The sequence below is a fragment of the Micromesistius poutassou genome (assembly GCF_964030765.1).
Source record: "Micromesistius poutassou genome assembly, chromosome: 3".
In the NCBI taxonomy this organism is placed as follows: Eukaryota; Metazoa; Chordata; class Actinopteri; order Gadiformes; family Gadidae; genus Micromesistius; species Micromesistius poutassou.
The window spans coordinates 20,917,490-20,937,536 of NC_140273.1; the positions used below are offsets into that span (position 1 = coordinate 20,917,490).

At 43.7% G+C, this 20,047-nt stretch overlaps 3 protein-coding genes across 3 annotated transcripts in view; 1 reads left to right on the top strand and 2 right to left on the bottom strand.

The window, feature by feature from the left end:
• Positions 1–921: 921 nt before the first annotated feature.
• Positions 922–3,062, bottom strand: LOC311340069 (uncharacterized protein). The gene is made up of 3 exons (XM_084464930.1): positions 3,015–3,062; positions 2,258–2,316; positions 922–2,099 (listed from the first exon to the last, which is right to left on the bottom strand). Exons 2-3 carry the CDS (start codon positions 2,304–2,306, stop codon positions 970–972), a joined length of 1,179 nt encoding a protein of 392 aa, XP_084321056.1. The 5' UTR covers positions 2,307–2,316; positions 3,015–3,062; the 3' UTR covers positions 922–969.
• Positions 3,063–3,779: 717 nt separating this feature from the next.
• Positions 3,780–8,506, bottom strand: LOC311341141 (TBC1 domain family member 24-like; the record flags this gene model as incomplete). The annotated part of the gene is made up of 11 exons (XM_084466036.1): positions 3,780–3,958; positions 4,357–4,648; positions 4,731–4,829; positions 4,936–4,999; positions 5,399–5,554; positions 5,882–6,121; positions 6,387–6,803; positions 7,149–7,262; positions 7,535–7,799; positions 7,932–8,146; positions 8,373–8,506. 11 exons carry the CDS (start codon positions 8,504–8,506, stop codon positions 3,780–3,782), a joined length of 2,175 nt encoding a protein of 724 aa, XP_084322162.1.
• A 2,295-nt stretch (positions 8,507–10,801) lies between these two features.
• Positions 10,802–20,047, top strand: part of stx8 (syntaxin 8) — a 41,484-nt gene continuing 32,238 nt past the window's right edge. The window contains exons 1-6 of the mRNA XM_084465494.1: positions 10,802–10,884; positions 11,599–11,698; positions 12,137–12,231; positions 12,702–12,809; positions 16,727–16,866; positions 17,731–17,823. Of these exons, the coding sequence (XP_084321620.1) occupies positions 10,868–10,884; positions 11,599–11,698; positions 12,137–12,231; positions 12,702–12,809; positions 16,727–16,866; positions 17,731–17,823 (553 nt within the window). The 5' untranslated portion in view covers positions 10,802–10,867. The remainder of the gene's footprint in view (positions 10,885–11,598; positions 11,699–12,136; positions 12,232–12,701; positions 12,810–16,726; positions 16,867–17,730; positions 17,824–20,047) is intronic.

The window sequence follows — 20,047 nt, forward strand, 5'->3', positions numbered from 1 at the left end:
CATTACCACTTACCACAAGCTTTAAAAGTGTAAAAGAGAGTACTTTCCATTCAATATTGTTATCTGAGAATAGTTTTGGAAATGTATCTACTGCCTTCTGATATTGATTGCATTGTCAATATTACCGTCATTACCATCACGAGTAAAAAGAAGCATTTCTTTATTAGACGACCCTGTCGTTAAACATAAAAAAGAAAATACCTATAAAAAAAAATGAATGCCTGTTTTTATAGGCCTAATGTTTTAAGTAGGCCTGAATTATCTATTGAATATTAATATGCAAATAATATAATACAAAATATGTGGTTGACAGGCGTTTCTACCTGTTGCCATATTTCGGCCTTATGTGTCCACGTTTTGTTGGCCTAGACTGTTTGAAACTGGTAGGGGTGAGTGTCCTTTCATTTGGTGCCCTATTTGTTCCTGTTTTTGTTGAGCTAGGGAGCTAGGCTTACCCTTTGTATTTCTTTGGAGCAATTAGAAATACTATTTCCTTTTGGGGTAAGCCTGTTATGTTTATTATTTTGGCCCAGACTCACCCTGATTATATATAGTTTTCTTGACCTATTTCGGGCTTAATATTATTTTGTTGCTACAATAAACCTTTTTGTTTACTTTTTAAATCTGGTGTCTGTACTGTTTGAGTTGCCTTTGTAACCCTCTATCCCCTAGACATGAGGGTCATAATAACATTACACAAACCTGATTCCAAAATCGTAAGGTAGTGTGATGGGACAACATTGTTAACCTTTACAAAAGGCATAAGAAAACATTTTAAAAAAAACAATGCAATCATCATGCTTTGAAAAAGACTGAAAAGTGTCAGCTGGCCACACAACAAAGGGAATAAAGGAGATGTATATCCATTTATTAAGTCTCCTGTGCTGCCATTGCCATTTTATATTCAAGTTTTTCATACAACAGAGCATCTAGCCAAAGTCTAGTGGACACACCATTGTACCAATTTCCTCAATCTGTGCAATCAGTTTTTATTTCACTGAGAGTCTGGCTGCTGTCATCCCTGGCGGAAGATGTCTCCAAGTTCTCCGGGGCCAGCAGCGATTCTTTGGCCTCCAGGTCCTTCTGAATGTGCACATGCGTCTTCTGGTGTCTACTGAGGCCATGGCTCCATGCGAACCGCTGGCCACACGTGACACACAGGTAGGGCTTCTCGCCCGTGTGTGTGCGCTGATGCTTCTTCAACGTCTGGCTCTGCGGGAACGACGCCCCGCACGTGGCACACTTGTAAAGATCCGTCTTCCTGTGGACGCTCCGCTCGTGCTCCTTCATGTTGCCCAGCTGCGTGAATCCCTTGCCGCACACGGGGCACACGTGCGGCCTCATCCCCGAATGGATCAGGCTGTGGGTGTTGAGTTCGTGGCGGGTGTAAAAGCCCTTTGGGCAGACGATGCACTTGTGCGGCCTGTTTCCACTGTGGAAGTTCTCATGTCTCTTTAGCCCCTCGGAACGGATGAAGCGTCTGTCGCACAGGGCGCAGGCAAACGGCTTCTCCCCCGTGTGCGTGCGGAAGTGACGCCTGAGCTGAGAGGGCTTTTGGTAGCACCGGCCACAGTCTTTACAGCGGTGAGGCTTCTCCGGAAGCTCTGCGTGCCCCTTCTCGTGCACTTTGCAGTGTCCTGGGTCGGAGAAGCCCTTCCCGCACACGGAGCAGATGAAAGGTTTTTCGCCCGTGTGCATCCGCTCGTGGCGTATGAGCCCGGTGGGCTTCTTGAAGACTTTGGTGCAGTACGAACACGCATTTTGCCCGCTGGGCTTCCTCAGGTGCACGGGCGCGTGCCTGTCCCGCTTTGACGGACTGGTGAACACTTTTTGGCAGTCGGGGCAGGGGTAATACCTGGGCCTGTTGATACAACTCTGGTCCTTGGTGATATTTTCCAACTGCACGGGACTCTCCTCACGGCACTTTAACTTGCGTATACGAATCCGTGTGTGCACCCTTGCATGGCGCTCCAGCCTTGAAGGTCTGTCGAACAGCTTGCCGCAGACAGAGCAGGAGTAAGACCTCTTGGTTGTGCGGCTCTCCGTTGCAGCATTTGACGTGTCGCCCGGGTCGGACCCAACCTTCAATTTATACCAATCTAAGGACCCAACCATAACAAAGAAACGGACGCATTTGGTTACCTCAAATAAAAGCTTTGGTGTTTTTGGTGAAAATGTAATGGGTATCAAGAGACATTTCAAGGGGAGAAGGGTGTTTATTATTTCCTCTTTTTTAGAACACATGATTATTTCTTACCTTCATCTGAGGATTCTGTTTTAATGACAGTTTCAGCATCTGGTCCCATGGCTGTCAAGCTGTAATAACACAAATACACACACACAAATACATGCACTAAAACTGAATATAGTATGGTTTGGACTAGGTCTACAACTGCATATAAAAAGATTATCCAACGCTTGTTAGCACTGTAATGACTTATGGCTAGCTAGGGGTAACCGGTATACATTAAACTACAGCCTGATGAGACAATAACAAATAACAGTTAACACTAACTTAGCACAGTCAAGTATTGAATTTAATCTTCGTTGAATATAAAGGCCTTCATGGATAAAAAGCATAACATTACAGGGATGCTGGCTGTACGTGCCAAGCTCCAGGGATCTAAATCGATACACGTGCGCATGTGCACGATATACATCCATGGTACCGACCAGAATTTTGCAAAATAAGGTCAGTCATATATAAAGCTAGGTATTGAATGGCCGTGCCTTTTCAGTGAGAATTGTGTCCGTACTTGTTGATAGATTGGCGCATCTAAACATTTAACCGGCGCTCGTATTATAATACATGAAGAACGCCGCATCCGATTATTTTACCTATAAAATAAACCTCACTGTGGGCGCTGCGGCGCGAACATAACAGTGTGTTAGGCACTTAGGTTAGGCTATTTAGGCTTAATAACTGGGACGGTCTCTCTGTGTTGTTATCTCAAGCGGTAATACTGTCCACGTTCGGGACAATGAAACGCGTCTGCGTGATTATGATAACTTACATGATTCGTTACATCGCCGGTCGAGTAGAATGTTGGCGGACTTTGTTTTGGTTTCAATGTCTCGTTCGTCGTTGGTTCTCACGGGGAGTCGCCAGCGCCCCCGTGTGGCGGGGAGCACCAGTAACAGCAATCACACACCTCATGATACCGCATGATGCCTCAAGGAACCATCCAATCTATGGATCAGACACCCACCATGCATGATCCACACCTGCAGTGTTGGTCTTTCTTTGGATTTCGATTGCGGAGCAGGGTGACTTGGAGCAGTTTAATAAAGTTACAAGCCACCAAAATCATCAGAAAGTCTCCAAGGTTTACTCGAATTGGGTCGAAAGTTGCCATGCTTCCTAGTTCCTACAACACCTGTTTATCATTTCTAACATGGACACATATATGGCTTCAATCACGATTCCAAGGCATCCATTTATTTTTCTGTATATAAAAAATATATAAATATAACAATTACTGTAAGTAAAATATTCAAATGAATTTAAAGATAAAATATCTAAAATAACAATAGACATATAATATGTAAAATAACATTAGGCTATATGATGTGTCTTTCCCAATAACTGAAAAGTTGCTAAAAAAAAAATACAAAAAATCAAAATCTGAAAATCATATAAAATCCTGGTTATAGTTAAATGTCATCTAATCCAAGTGCTTGATATATGCATAATGATAAATATACTTATACAAATTTACAAATACAATTACAAGAAATCACTTTACTTAATATGTCTTAAGCATTACTTCAAGCATAACTTAAATGTGCTCTTCTTCACTGGGAACGAACGAGATCGAGTTCTGGATCCCCCAGACCTCCAGTGACAGGATCTTGAAATGTCCCCTACAGAGTGGCATGCTCTGAAATGTGTCACATCTCTCTGTGAATCCGCTCTCAAGATCTCCGTGTATGCAGAGTGCATGACCCCCATCGCCACCTGGGAATGGACACACGTCATAATGAAGGAGTCAGCATATAAACCACACCGCCCGTTTACATCACTTACAGGCTATACTACAAGTGTTGTTGACAACACAACAGAAAAAAGGTTGTGTGTGTGTGTGTGTGTGTGTGTGTGTGTGTGTGTGTGTGTGTGTGTGTGTGTGTGTGTGTGTGTGTGTGTGTGTGTGTGTGTGTGTGTGTGTGGGGGGGGGGGGGGGTTGTTTTGTTGACAAAACAAAGCAAAGTGTTTTGTATAGTACTACAGGTCATCTCTTTCTGTGTGTCTTATTCTGTATCTGTAAATATGATCTGTCTTAAATAAGTAATAAAACCACTATATACATAAAACATTGAAACATGTTTTATCATCATCCAAACCATTACAAGGCTTACCAATGATAAGCTTGTTCTTGCCGGCTGCTATAAACATGGACGCCACTTGCTCCTTTAGTCTCTTGGGGTCTTTAGCAGTGATGGGCTCATCCACCGAGGCTGTGAAGGGGACAGTGAGGTAGCTGGGATCCTGGAGGGTGCCTGCAGGACACGTCAGGGTTTGCGTGGGGCTGGTGGAGGCGGCTGTGTTTTGGCAACTGTCAGATGACTGGGGGGAGACACTGCTGCCTGCGTCTCCGCGCGTCATAATGTTGACCATGGCCCGCTGGTAGCGCTCCATGTTAGGCCGGAGCTGGAAGGAGAAAGCATTGAAGTTCAGTGTTCAAGAACTGAATAGGTTAAGTCAAAAGAAACAATGGTCGATGTTTACTCACCATGAAAACAAAGCACTCGCCCGTGCCAAAATAAGCTAGTTCGTTGGATTCATGCTTTATTCTTTCTGTAAAATCTGTTGACAGGAAGCTCCCACAGACCTGTAATGTGGAGGGGGGAATAGGATTATTATCACGAAGACAATGTCCATGTTCAATAAATGACAGAGTTCAAATTTCTAAATGTTTCACTCGATTATAATCTCACCTCTTCATCAGCCGTTTTGAGAATCAAGACAGCCGGTTCGTGTCCCTCGACAAGAGAGTAGAATCTTCATGAACAACAAAAGGAAATGATATGTATTTCTACAGTAGATGGTTTTAGTATCACAATTCTACTATACAACTGCAATGTATTATTGTAATTGGTGACATTGTTGTATCCATAACCTCCCACCACTGAACCAAGAGTCATTTCATGTTTACGACTGTGAAGACAAACATGTTTCCAGTGAAAACACATGTAGTCTCCTTTGTTATTTAACTGAACCTCAGGGTACGTTTCACATTTGTAGATGCTTATTTTGTCTTTAGTAGTTATTAATGACAAACAACTGTTGTTTTTTATGTTAAAAAAACATTATTATAAAATGATGTGATTTATGACTGCAGGAAATCTGTTTTTCTCTCCAGCATTTAGAGGCTAAATTAAGGGAAGCCTGTTGACTCACGTAGACAGACTTCTTCCGTGTTCGGCCGTACTGAAGAGCCGAACTGGACTGAAGAGGGCAAAGCGTTCTGGTATCCAGGCCCAGACCACTCTCATCTCGGTCCCTGTCACAACACTGGAGCTAAAGGGGCTGAAGTTCACCATCTGAACCGACTGTCTGAAAAAACCAAAGGAAACCGCCACAATATGTAAGAATATTAAAATGAGAGATTTAGTGTTCTGACGTCGATACCCTCAAACAAAGGATTTATATGGATAATAAGGAAATGTGTCAATGGATATTACATTATAACATGTTTTTGTATCAGTCATCTGTACTTTACACCCTGAAGTAAGATGAAGTAAGATGATCCATTCACATCCATTCTCCAGTGGCTAGTTTTGTTCAGCAAAGTAATACTACATTTGTATGAAGTTTGTCCAGGTCAGGTAACACCATGTCATAGACTAACTGCACTACAACCCCCCATGCCCTTTTACCCACCGCTTTTGGTGGATGCTGACGCCTTTTTGCATGAGTGAGTCCTTGTTGGCGTTGAAGAGCAGGTTGAGCTCTCGCCGTGTGGCCATCTGGATGGCAAAGGCCATCTTCAGCAGCTTCTCGACCGTGCAGTGGCGCGCCACGTTCTCCACGAAGCTCTTCATGTCCCTTCTGAAGTCCTCCACGCCGGCCACCCGTGACGCCACAGATACTTTGTAGAGGCTCAGCAACGCCAAGGCAACCCTGTGTAGAGAGGCTTATTATATTTCTACGTTAATGATTATGTAGGGTTGTATTGGAATTTTTAACAATGCATGTTTTCATGCATCATTTTGTATTTAATTTGTTAATCAATTTCTAATCAGAATGGCTGCATTTAGAATTGTACAAAAACATTTTGAGTGTATGATAGACAGTCAGACAGAAACACACACACACACACACACACACACACAAAACCACACACAGCCAATCACACAGTCACACACCCCTTCATGCAGCAGCTTACCTGTAGAGCACTTTGTATCCCTCCAGCAGGTAGACATCCAGTACACGGATGGCGTAGGTGAAAGGCAGGTCGGCGAAGATCCACATGATCCAGTCGGAGTAGAACTCAAAGAGGTTCTGGTGGGAGCTGGCGATCAGCTTGCGAATGCCCCGGCAGTACCTGTTGGCCAGGTCTCCGAAGGTCATGCAGGAGGCCCGGTACGTGAGGAAGGTCTGGTCGACGTAGCGCTTGTTGGGGTCGTTGTAGGTGAGGAGCCTGCAGACACTGTGGAAGCACTCGGCCTCGTCCTCGCTGAAGTGGAGCATGAGAGACACCAGGGCCGGCAGGATGGGGCAGAAGTTCATCTCGGGGAAGTACTTGCTGATGCAAAGCAGAGTCCTTTTCACCGAGTTGAGGCCTGCCTTGTTGAGGCAATGCCTGGATACGTAAAAAAAAAATGTTTTAACTCTGCCTAAGATAAAGTACAAGATATGTATGCAAAATGAAGCAGACAAACAGATCATAAACTGGTTTGTATTCTACCATCAAGATAGAACATATGGCCCTGAAACTAGAACAAGGATTGGAAGTCTTTATTGAAATATCAGCCACATGAGCCACATGCGCAGAGGGTGGTGAATCGTATTGGTTGCTGACATTATCTTTTTTGCTTGCATGCATGGGTTGAGTTTGTGTGTGTGTGTGTGTGTGTCTATGCTACATGCATGCTACTAATAGAGTCAAGAGTGATTGTTTTGGTCAGTACACTTCCAGGGCAGGTACCTCGGTATTTCCCCCCCCTCCATGTACTCTGGGAATGGGTGGGTACTGATCTTCTGTTCCCCGAAAAGCTCTCTGGCCAAATTCTGGTAGACATCTTTGTCAGGTGTTGGAGACCTGATGGAAACGTTTGGAGTACAGTTGCAGTCATGTTATTGGATCAACTGCACGGTGCGCTATGGTCAGGATTTTCACAACAGAACATCTCTATTATGCTGGTAACCCAAGATGTTCTAATAAGAACCTATAATCGAATTAGAGATTGCCATTCTCTCCAATAGCTCTGGGCTAACTAGGATAGGTGCGAACATACATATATATATATATATTATTTTACTCATTAAATTAATTTGTTCTGGTGAAGAAAATGTGCTTCAAGTGCTTCAAACCTGGAGTATATGCCGTGGATGATGTGGTAGTATGCCTTGGCCCGCAGGGTGTGGGGAGCGGCCCAGAATCCCTCTCGCCCCATGGTCTTCATCTCACTGTGGTCGCTCTTCAGGAGCAGCTGGTAGCGTTGGGCGGCCTCAGGGTCGATCTTCTCCCAGTCCACAAACTGGCCGTACTTCATTCCTGCACTAGAGCTGATCTCCCAGTTATCTGACTCGGAGATCGTCAACATTGAAACCGCCTTGAGGTTTCCTCGGCTGCCGGCTATTTACATAGACAAAAAAAAGTGGTTTTCATCTGGTGCATATGTGCAATTAATAATAAATATATTTTGTGCTGCAATGAGTCCTGTAACAACACATTCTTCACATTATAATGTTTGAGGGATGAGGATACCATTCTGGTCTTTGGTTGAGACATGCTTGCTGGATTTGGATTTGGATTTCCTGGAGGTGAGCCGCGTGGTGACGTTGTTCCCGCTTTTCTTCTCCTTTTTGGTCCCTTTGAACTCCAGCAGGGTGGCAGCTTTTGGCCACAGGAAATCGGACCGGCACTCGTTTTTGTCGCATTCATCAGGTAAGGTCTCGGAGGTCTCGTAACTGTAAAAGGACCTAAAGAAAATGTGTTTTGCTCACACATCATTACACATGTTTACCTTTGTAGGGTAGACCTTCTGGCTGTGATCAATTAGTTGAACTGAAATTAACTAAATGATCAAAAACATCAGTACATGTATGACACACAAAAAAATAAGAAGCATTATGATAATTCCCCGGGGGGGGGGGACGGACAACATAATAACCATAGCTCTTGTAAGCGCTGGACCTCTGAGCGTACCTGGAACGTGGCCTGACCACCACCTTCTCTGTCTCCGCGTCTGCACTGTAATAGGAGTGGGACCTCTGTCTGCCCCGGCCGTTCGCAGCAGAAGTCAAGTCATGTTTTGCTGTGTTCATTAAATCTAAATCCATAGTCCCGCAGTGGGGGAGCTCCAAAGTCCTCGTAATATGGATCATTATCATCCAGAGACCAGGAATGGTGGCATGTAAGTTTGTATGTGTGTCTGTATGTGGGTGTATCTATGAGTGTATAGAGGCTGTTCTGTCAAAGTGCTCACTGCTCAAACACTCCGGGAAGGAGGGTTTATATAGGCTACAGGCTGTGATCATGTGAGTCCCGCATGGGGCTGCTTTTTTGTTTTTGTTTTTGTGTGTTGAAAATGGAAACTTCCTTTTATAGGCCTCTGCTCTTTTTTATCCAAAATGGTGGTGTTTTGTTATTAATTAATTCCCTTTTTAAATACATTGTTTTAGGTGCTATTTAGAAAACAAACACAGCGGGTCTTATATGCAAACCAATGGACAAATAATTACAAAAAGAGTCCATTGATATGTTTAATATATCACACATATACAAGTTTGAATACTTCCCCACTTGTATTTGAACACTTAACAAAAAAACACAAAAAGATGCCTTCCAAACTCGTACATTGTTATATTTGGAAACAACAAGTGTTGTGATACAATGATAATTACTGAATAATTACTACATAAATGTTTGTGCCTACCGTGTCTTTCTATAAACAAACATATTAAATATCAATGTATAATACTTTAACTAAAAGCTTTTGCAATGTTTATCCGTCACACATAGTTTATAAAAACCATTACAATCGATGTTTCAGCTTGACGGTATTGTCAATATGCATTGACTGAGGGACCACGGACAATATACATAACAACATACTGTAAATAGTGGTGACAATCTCTGAGAAAACCACTATGTGGGTCACTCAAAATCTCTTTCGTTGTAGCATTCAGAATGCAAGATGAATTCCGAGAAGTCTAACCAATGTTATTGTTCAACACAACAGTTAAATGTTATGATCTAAACACAGCAATTGTTTGGCTATGAAACAAAAAATCTCCAAATAGTCTTCATGTCATGTGCTGGTGCGAAGGTAATAGGGAAGATGCAAAACAAACTCTACTGTCCCCTATGGGAAATATATATTCTATTATAGTTACATAACAACGTTACACAGGCCTCCATCACATAGGTGTAATAGCTCTGGTGGCCATACAGACACATTTAGTTAATGTAATGAGGTACATCCGTTGGGACCACCTCTGTGATGAAGCCTTTTGTATTTGAATTTGATTCTGTAGGATTTCAAAAGGGGGACCAACACATGGGGAGCTCATGTGTGTCCTACGATGACAACTCTGTCAAAAAGGGTCTATTGAATATCATACTCGCTTTGAGATATTGACTGCTGAAAAAGGGCTTGGTTTACAATGTGTGCGCATGTAACCGCTGTATTAGTTATATTTCACCAATAATCCTTTTATGCATTTATGTTTGTTTGTTTAATTAAGTGATTGTTTTACCTTTGTGCACTTTTGTCTGGATTTATATTTGTTTTTGATTTGTCTTTTGCTTTGGCGCGTTGGGTTGTGTGACCCCGTCGTGACCCGTGAGGTCACTACCTGTTTGTTTCGCGCCATCCTCTTGAGTCTGCTGGAGAGAGGTGTGCATTTGACGCGGACATCTTGTTGCTGTGCTTATATTGTGTTTCACACAGAATAAAGACAAGCTCTCATGGCAAAGCAGCAGTTGTCTCCCGACTCATCATTGGAAAAATACACAACGCAGAATTAGCTGAGTCAAGACTAAGCCGGCTACACTAAGTCAATACTTTCTGGATAGAAGATGTACAAATAGACATGCCTGGTGTGCTTAGAGAGAGAAACAGCATTCTATGGTCTGCAATATGATTGTCAGAAATACCGTTTTGAACCAGAAGAGTTACCAAATGTTGAAATATGATAGATACATATATACTAAACCATAACTTTACCAGCATTTGCCATTTACCATAGAGAGAGAGAGAGAGAGAGAGAGAGAGAGAGAGAGAGAGAGAGAGAGAGAGAGAGAGAGAGAGAGAGAGAGAGAGAGAGAGAGAGAGAGAGAGAGAGAGAGAGAGAGAGAGAGAGAGAGAGAGAGAGAGACCCACTGGGAGATGCAGAGGAATGACTCAGACCTTATCACTGGAGAACTTCAAAAGCCCTGTGACACACAAATGGTGACCTTATATCCACAAATGCACATCTCCATTCCTAAATAAAGCGATGATATCAGAGAGAGAGAGAGGGAGAGAGAGAGAGAGAGAGAGAGAAGGGAGAGAGTATTGATTAATGTTTTTACTACTGTCCCTTTAACGATATCGCTAAGTATCTTTTGTACCTCGCAGAGTGCCGTTCTGACGTCACACCAAAACAAGAGGCTGCTAACACTTACCTGGATACTTGCTAACACGAAAATATCTCAATATGTCTCAAGATCCTTGGTAAGTGTCATAATGATCGAACTACATAGTGGCCACTTAGTTGGTGTCGGTGTTAACATTCATTTTGCATTAACGGATCCTGTTATGGAGGCTAATGGTTGCGAGCTAGCCTCAGCTCGTCGGTTCAATAGTTAACCATTTCGTTATGAATGCATATTTATAGTATGTACACGTATAAATCTTTAAAATATTGTGTTTTATGTTGAATAATTGCAGTTACTAGAGTTGTTCCATTGACTGTAATGTACACAAGTAAGTATGAGTTACTCCTGGCATTGCTAAATGTTATCACATGATAAATGTCAATCTCAATCCTCACATCAACAATACTGTGATCAGATTCGCCCTGGTACTAAAACAATACGTCTTGATCCATGTTAAAACGGCTCATCTTAAACCATAGTAGAGCAAAGATTACACAGTACCCTTGGTTTAAACTCCTCTTCTGTGCAATGTCATGTCATATTATACCAAGGCATGGCATGGTATGTCATGTGATGTCATTTCATGTGATATAATTTCACAAGCTCATGAGGTCGTTGCTTGGCCCTTGTTTCTATGAACATCTTTACTGTACCGACAGCGATATATTGTTGTTTCTCTTTTATTCTGACAAATGTACTTACTGTATGTCTTACTGAACTTACTGTATGTCGCTGTATGTCTGCTAAATGCCCTAAATGTAATTACAAAATCTCATGTGATGTGATGTAGGTTACAGAACTACGACGCAACGTGTCGGCTGGCACAAGACATAGCAGAGAATATACATGAACGGTCCAGACTACAGCGTACCGGGGGCAACCCGGCCAAGGTGAGGCAGTGGGGTACACTGTGCACCCATAGGACCAAAGTATCTGATCCATACGCCTAGAATAACACACTTTACAACAATGGCACATTCATTAACACTTTATTAACATTAGTTAATGCAGTAATACACATTTATTTAGCACCAGTTATCAGTTAACTGATCAAATAATCCTTTACTAATGGTGTTCATGTTTACTATTTAGTGGTAAACGGTATAGGTATAGGAAAAAGTGTTTATGTTAACAAAGGTATTAATGTAAACATTTAATAGTGTTCGGGTTAACACAGGTTAACACACTACCCCTTGCATATGATAATGCTATGTACATTCGAATAATCATCATTATTGCGTTAACTAATGTTAATTAATGGTGCATAAATGTTCCCTTATTGTAAAGTGTTACAGAATAATCAATTTTGATGCATGTGATTATTTCAGATCAACATGACACTAAGAGCGTCGTTACAGAAGCTCAAGCAAAACATCTCCCAGCTGAAAGAGAGTCTGCTACGAGCTTCATCGTCCCGTCGAATGTATCCTCCTTGAAGTTAACATTGGTGTTACACATCGGGTGTTAACATGCATATCTATTGGTCAAACAACAGTCACAAAGCTTGAAAACATTATAAACATGTATATACAATTGGATGCATACAATTATATCCAAACAATGAATATGGACTACAACTAGTGTTCATATCTCTTTCTGTATCGCTGTCATCTACTTGTAGTAACAACATTTTTCCAATAGAGGGCAACATGGTATCTTATAAATGTCAAACTTGTCTCATATTTAGTGTTTTGTGTAATACCTTGCTTAAGGGTATGTGTCACAGCAGCAGCAAAAATATCATTATAATTGTAATATCACTCCTTTCTAATTTCCCATAATTTACACAGCAATGTCATGTTTTCGTTTTTTTTAACTACAAGAAGAAATGCTGGCTGGTAACAACATATTATTCAATCAATAACCGTTATAACCTTAATAAAACCATGTTAGAATGCAGTCAGAGGCTGACAGGAGACAGAACCTAGTCGACGACCTGGTTACCAGAGAGAAACATCTCAACGCCACCTTCAGAGGAGAGGTCAAAGAAGAACCCTCTAGGTAGGCCATGTCATGCAATATTATTATTGTCATGCAATAAAATAAAGTACAATGAATGATTGGCCTACAGCCACTGCAGCTTTTCCTTCCTTCTTTTCCGTAGATGATCAGATTACTTTCTTTTTCAAAATTGAAGTGGAGCATTGATTGTTTTATCTGTGACTGAAATACATGTCCTTTTATCATTAACGTGTAAAATTAACCAACATAAAAAAAAAAAAAACATTTTTAGTATTTTGTATGTTTTCTCTCAGAGGGTCATTAGCTGAACTCTTAACGTCTATAACATGTAAGCCAGGTGTTCAGAAGCTTGATTGGTTAATGGAATGCATGGCTGTTGAACTTGGGTTCAAAATACATGTAATTGTAATTTCAAACTAATCTGTCTTTCAAACTAATGGCTGACTCATTCTCAATTAGGGGTTCAAATAAAAGTCTTGTGCTGCTCAAGGGACATGTTTTTGTTAACATGCTATTTGAAATTGATTTAATTTGTCATGGGTAATATATGAAATTGAAAAGTGCATTTAGGTCTACCCTTTTATGGATAAAAAAAAGTGTGTTAACATTTAGCCTCTTAATCACATCAGGAATGTGTCAATTTACGAAGGGGGTACTGTCACAATAGGTCAGTGCTGGCAGGATCCACCCGCACTTATTAGTCAATCCACCGTCCTATTCATTCAAGCCCACCCAGGCCATGAGACTTCCACCCCTTTTTTAAATCGGCGATTCAAAAGAATAACCGGCGCCACGATGTCCAATTAAAATAATGAATCTTCACTTTATTGGATGATTCCCAGTTACATGCTCGCTGCTCCCCTTTGAGGATAAGTCACCGGTCAGTAACTTTGGGCGGCAAAGTCTTTGGACATCCGGTATGAGCCGTGCACCTTGACCTCTTTCCCTGTAGCATCAATTGTGGAGGGAGGCCTGCCTCGCTGCCGACCCCTCTGCTAATTCATTTCCATTAGGAGGCTTTGCAGGCGCCTCGCACTGCTGATCACATGTTTGGCACCTTCCGACACACACACACACACACACACACACACACACACACACACACACACACACACACACACACACACAGAGTGGGAGTAGGCTGGACTCTGTGTATAACTCCTCATCAGGCTATCACTTTATGACTTGGAATTGTTGACAAAAGCGCCAGGTGTCACCGCTGATATCCTCTTCATCCTCTGATTTCATATTGAGGTGACTGCTGAGGAAACAGATGGTTGTTACCTTGCATAGAGTGGCTGACCCCATCAGCCAGCGTTTATTTGGACAGGAAGAGGAAATAGGCTTAGTAGCTCACTTCCTCCCGAATTAATTGTCTTGTTTTTGTGTGAAAACTTTTTTATTGTAAAGCCCGATGGGTTTTACTCCGTGGTATAATTATTATAATTATAAACAGCTATAGTAGTTGTATTTGGTATAATAATTTATCTCAAATGTCTCAAAGACATGTTTTGTTAATTGATCAAAATGAGCCCAAAAGCAGGCGTTCAGGCACGTTTGTGTTTTTATTTTCATGAACTATGTAAATCCACACTCTTACCGACCAAACTGTAAGGAAAAGGCAAGGTGTAGTGTTCTAGGTATATGGCTCCAAAACCAACACGACACCTGCCAGTGGTGGATAGATTTGACCAACTGGCATGTAAAACACAATCACAGTTACACATTAAAACAATTGCCTGGCCTCTGGATTTTTCCACTCTGGCAGGTAGAAAGATAGTTAGTTAATTTTGGACCCTTAACTGTGAGTGGCGTGTAGCCAGGACATTGGTGTTGTTACTAGGACTTCTCCCCTCCCCTCTGTGTGGTCCTGGAGGACAGAACGGGGGAGGGTGGGTTGGCTCGGCCATGCTTGGTTAACCTAAGCCCGGGCTTGGAGAGCACTGGAGTAGAGAGAGAAAAAAAGGGGCTGGGGCTTTAGTGGTAAAGCTTAATCTATTCCTAAAACAATACTTTCTCCATCTCAAAGTAGGACATGGGGCCGCGATCTGAAGGGCTCGGTTAACCTTCTGCGAGCCAGCGGTACCGCGATGTCAGCTCGCTCCAAAAACCCTCTCCCTCCTACTCGATTGCCCTCTGGGAAATAGCTGTAATTAGTTAAATCTTGCCTGTCCAAGCCTCTTAGATCAGGGCCTTGATGTTTAGGCCACAATGGCCGTGGCCCCACCGCTTTTACCGCCGCCAAGCAAGTGTGCCTGACTGATTTTTAGCTCTTCCCACTGACGGGCTAATTGGATCTTCACACACTGGGCGCCGTCACATAGGAAGTGGCCGGGTTCCAAGTGCTGGGTTAGTTATCAAACATGTCAGCGGGATTAGGCCCTGTGCCGCCGCAGAGCAGACCTGCTGATGGTATCGGCTCTGGCCCGCACCGTCCAAACAGCAGCACCGCAAGGGCTCTGTTTCCAGACCCTTATCGTACCACTTAAAGATGATTGTTGATACCAAGGCCCGAGTTAAATGAATTGCTCAGAAATGCGATCTGCGCTCTGGCACTCGGGCCTAAGGGGAAAGTTTAGCTTGACTAAATATGGAGTTTGTGCGCTTCTGTCACGTTCGGCGGTCGCATTCGTCGGGTCGTTTCATTGAAATGTGAACGGGTCAAACGTATCCACCAGAGACGATGTAGCGTATCGCCACTTAAAGGCTTTCATTTTGACAGGAAAACCACAACATGGACTCTCGCTTGTCTCGGTTTAATCACTTCCTGAGTCACACAGGGGTCTCCTTGTGGCTCTGGTCATGTCTCCTGGATTCCACCAGAGAATATGTTGCTCTTAATAGATACGTCCCAATCCTTTCTCACACTGACTGGGAATTTACACCGCAGGCGAGAGAGAGAGACGTGAGCGTAACGTAGGCGTATCAATTCACACCGCCGCCGTTTATTTCGCTGTATTTTCAAGATTCATCAGATAATAGGCCTACACATCATAACCGAGACACTTCAGAAACGCTTGAAAGTAGAAGTGAAGCGTAAAGTTAAGCTTTGGTCGGCCGTGAGACGGGCGTAGAACGCTGCCGGTGTAAATCAGTGCACTAGTTTGAATGGAATTCTATCTCTAGCTGACGTCTGACGGCCGACTAAAAAAACGGCTCTGGTGTAAATTGGCCTTAAGACCCCTGGACTACTCACCACAAATCAGTCCCGGGACCCCCAGACACAGCTTTAAGCCATTACCAAAGAAAGGTCTGCAAAACCAAGCAGCGGTGTTAAGCGAATCACAACAGAGCCCTCTGGTGTGTCGCTATGCTGCAGCAAGAGCCCATAGCAACCTGACCGCCGTGTGTGCTATGCTAACCTGTACAGCAAACTCGCTGAGTAAGCAAAAAATTGTTTTGTCTAAGGGGCTTAACATGTTTTTAATTTTGTAGAAATGTATCGATTTTTACAGCGTTATCGAAACACAGGACACTTTTGAGCTGAGTTTTGGATGCCTGACGGCAAACTGATTGTGACAGACAATGAAGCTATATATATTCCTTACAAACTTTTATTATTGGGGCTACTTTTTCTACTTGATTGGATCTTGGCGCCACCAACAATGTGTGTACTTTTACTGTGGAAGAACTGAAATCAGGGCAAGGAACTGCCCAAACTACCAAGGGAAATCTAGCTCCAAAGGGTTAATCTGGGTTGAACTCAATCATCTCAGTTGTAGCTGCTCAGTGAGATAGAGGTCAGGAGAGTGAGTGGGCTAACCTCCACAGTAGAGGCCTAAACTGCGTTGCTTTGAACAGAAGCATAACATAAACGACTATTGTGGCATGCACTGTTTTGTCTCTCATTCGTGTCTTTGTGCAAAGTGGTTTGTTGAAGCGGGAGACGGTGAAGAGCAGAGCAGCGTTCGGCTTTACAACTGAACGCGATAATAACATTACCCCACGTCTCGCAGGACAACCCTCATGTCCGCAGCAGGGGGCGGCGGCGGCAGCGGAGGGGGAGCGGTCAACCCGTGGCTCGTCAACGAATCGGAGGAGACCAGGGGCCTGAGCTTCGGGGAGATCAAGCAGCAGCAGCACAGCATCATGGAAGGTCAGTCAGGGCGAGTGGCACCTCACCGTCGGGACGCTTGCTCTCTATCTCTCTGTTACGGCTCTGGCTATTGTCAGTCTGCTCTGGGAGATTGCTGTTAAGACGGTGAAACCAAACCGCACAGCGTCTCTCTCCCCCCGTTCCCAGTGGGGTTACTGGGGCTGTCGTTGGGTAATAGTGAACCTGAACCTGTGGTCGCACTGGATTCCTGTGGTTGTCTGTGACAAGGGCCAAAGGCTTGTTCTGTTTTCTTTGTTTATGTTCTTCTCTCTTTTATCACATTGTCTTGTGTGTGTAGATTCTGACGAACAGTTTGCTATTTTAGTTGACATTTGGTCTGATGGAGACGCAGCAGTCTCATTCGATTCACCTGATCTCTATGTTCTCCACTTGTATTGTACTTTCCTACACCGTTCTGCCAGTGGTTCTTTCTCCACCTGGCCCAGGATCAGTTGTAATAACAGAGCTTGAATGACTTCCATGTGGTCCACTGTCCACTCAGCTGGTCTACTGAGGCCCTGTCAATCCAGATGCTGCCCCCTGTGGAATGCCCTGCACTCTTAATTATCCCCGTCCTGCAATTGGCTCATTAAAAAGGAATGGCAAACCCGGCCGTCTCTCGGCGGTCTCTCTGACCTCTATGGCTGTGTAGCGAGTACATTCCTGTGCACATACGTGTATTACTAGCTACATTGGTCGCTGATTTTTGGTGTTTTTTCTCTTTTCTGTGTCTTTCTTTATTCCTTTGTCTCTGGCTGTCTGTCTGTCTGTCTTTGTCTTGATGATGGGCTGTAGTGCTGATTCTGTAGTGCTGGTTTGTTGCTGTCGGTCACTTATCCGTCCTCTGGTCTTTTGTCTGTCCAGCCCAGGACGCTGGTCTGGACGCCCTGGCAGCGGTCATCAGCCGGCAGAAGATGATGGGCCGGGAGATAGGGAACGAGCTGGAGGAGCAGAATGGTACATGTGTGTGTGTGTGTGTGTGTGTGTGTGTGTGTGTGTGTGTGTGTGTGTGTGTGTGTGTGTGTGTGTGTGTGTGTGTGTGTGTGTGTGTGTGTGTGTGTGTGTGTGTGTGTGTCCTTACAACTATGAGTGCGTAGAATTCCAGATACGCTGCACATTATATTGTCCTGCGGCGGAACGACCGATGCATTCTCCAAGTCTGGGGGAGAGCCCAGCATTCCCTTGTCAGACGCACACACACACACATACATGCACATACACACACACACACACACGCACACACACACGCACAGCATAGTCTCCCATCTCCATGGTAGAAATATATGACATCATGTATAGGTTGTGTGTGCGCGTGTCCATTGCTGGTCTGGAGAAAGCGCATCAGGGTTCACACCATAACTCTGTGAGAGCCCCCCCGCTGCTTTAATGCCTGGCGCAGCGCCCCCCCAGAGTGCGCTGCTCTGGAACCAGATCTGGGCTAAGCTAATGGTACATTGGAGTTATTCCTGGCTAAATGCTTCTCATCAGCCCATAAATAACGCCAGCGCCCTCGCTACAGCCCTCACTATATCACTCCACATTGACGTTGCTTTTGGTGTTCTGTTTTTGCCCTCCCCTTAGACAGGTGGTACCTGAGACACTGGAGGTTCTACGGGGGATCGTCTGTCAGCCACACAACAATGGGATACTTTAATGGGTCACTAGCAGGACGCTTTAGACGATCAATAGGCCACGGTCGGGGTCACTCACAGATAGCTGATGGGGGGGGGGGGGTGCGCACCACGGCTGGCGTTTGCCGGTGACATGTCGAGACTGCACGTTTCAGCGTTTCAGCTGCCACTTGCTGCACACTCCTCTTTCACAGCCTTTATAGCAGCCATTATCCTAGCTTGGCGGTGGCGTAGGGAGAGTGGTTTATGTGCTAAGTCGTTGTCTGCACACCGATAGGATTACCGTGTCTCTCACATACACACACACACACACACACACACGTAGCGTCGGTGAGCATAGAGTTGCTAAGTTCCATACACATGAGCCCATTTGATGCAGTGTGTAAAACAGAGAGCAGCTGCGGCGGTCGATAAGGAAGGATATACACATTGTCTGAGTCATTTCTGGAACAAGTGGAATCCTTGCTGCAGTGTCGGGAAGCATGATGCGGTTGCACACATGCTGACCCGATACGAGTTTAGTCGTGCTGGTATCTGTTTGCATTGTTGCGTTGTGATTTTCGTTGGACTGCCATGACACAGGTGTACCTGTGCATATTCTATTCAGGAGATACAAAGCAGTTGGTAAAATGGGATAGCTTAGCAATCTCATCTTACAGGAAGGCAGTGGACTTTGGGGATTGAACCCAGGGCCTTTCAGTGTTTTTAAAAGTGTTGAGCGTTTATCACCAAAGTTGAAAGAAACAAGTTATTATGCTAGTCTTTTGGATGATATTCCTACATACTTTTTTTGTCATCCTTTTTAACAAAATGCTGCCACACCGGCGTCTCCGCTGACATGGTGTCAACTTGTTTGGAGCCGAGTAAATGTTCAGTAAGTTATGACCAGCAGGCTTCCTTTCCGTTTGTGTGTTGAGTTTAAGTTGTAAATATCAGGGTGTTTTTACCTATTTTTTAAGTCCTATAGTCTTTTAAACCAACGATACAATCATTAAAACAAACTACGGAGTATAATTGTTATTCATAATTAATGTTATTTTCTTTACGAAAGCACCACCAGTGATTGCCTGACCAATGACAATTTGGTCGAATTAGTGCATGTTCGACCAACCGACCAGATCTTGAAAGACTTAAGGGTCAGAGAGTCCCCTAGTTCCTTTCTGGTAGTAATTGGCTATCAGGCTGAATTGTACTTTTCTTTTCTAGCCCTAGAGTGTAACCAGTGGTACTTCCTGTGAAGAAAAGCTAAGGCGAGCCAAACCCCGTCCAGCTGAGGTCCTCCATCTGGAGAGGGGAGGCCAGAGGTCTCAGATGTAGGTCTATAGTCACTCCCAATGGAGTCATTACTGGTGGGTTCTTTTGTTTAGTTTTATTATTATTATGTTGACTGTACAAGCACCTGTGAAATCTCCATTGAAGTGGGATGAATTGAAGAGGTCGATCTGAAAATCAATCATCCATCTGGAGTTTAGTCAGGCACCTACAGCACAGACAGCTGTGACTCTGACACTGTATTTCCCCCAGTCTTGACCTGGGAGCGAAAGGCGTTG

Excerpts from the sequence above, each read along its gene's own strand:
- LOC311340069 (XM_084464930.1), bottom strand. The coding sequence starts at position 2,306 with ATGGGACCAGATGCTGAAACTGTCATTAAAACAGAATCCTCAGATGAA. Across the intron at positions 2,100-2,257 it reads AACAGAATCCTCAGATGAAG|ATTGGTATAAATTGAAGGTT; the intron begins GTAAGAAATAAT and ends TTGGGTCCTTAG.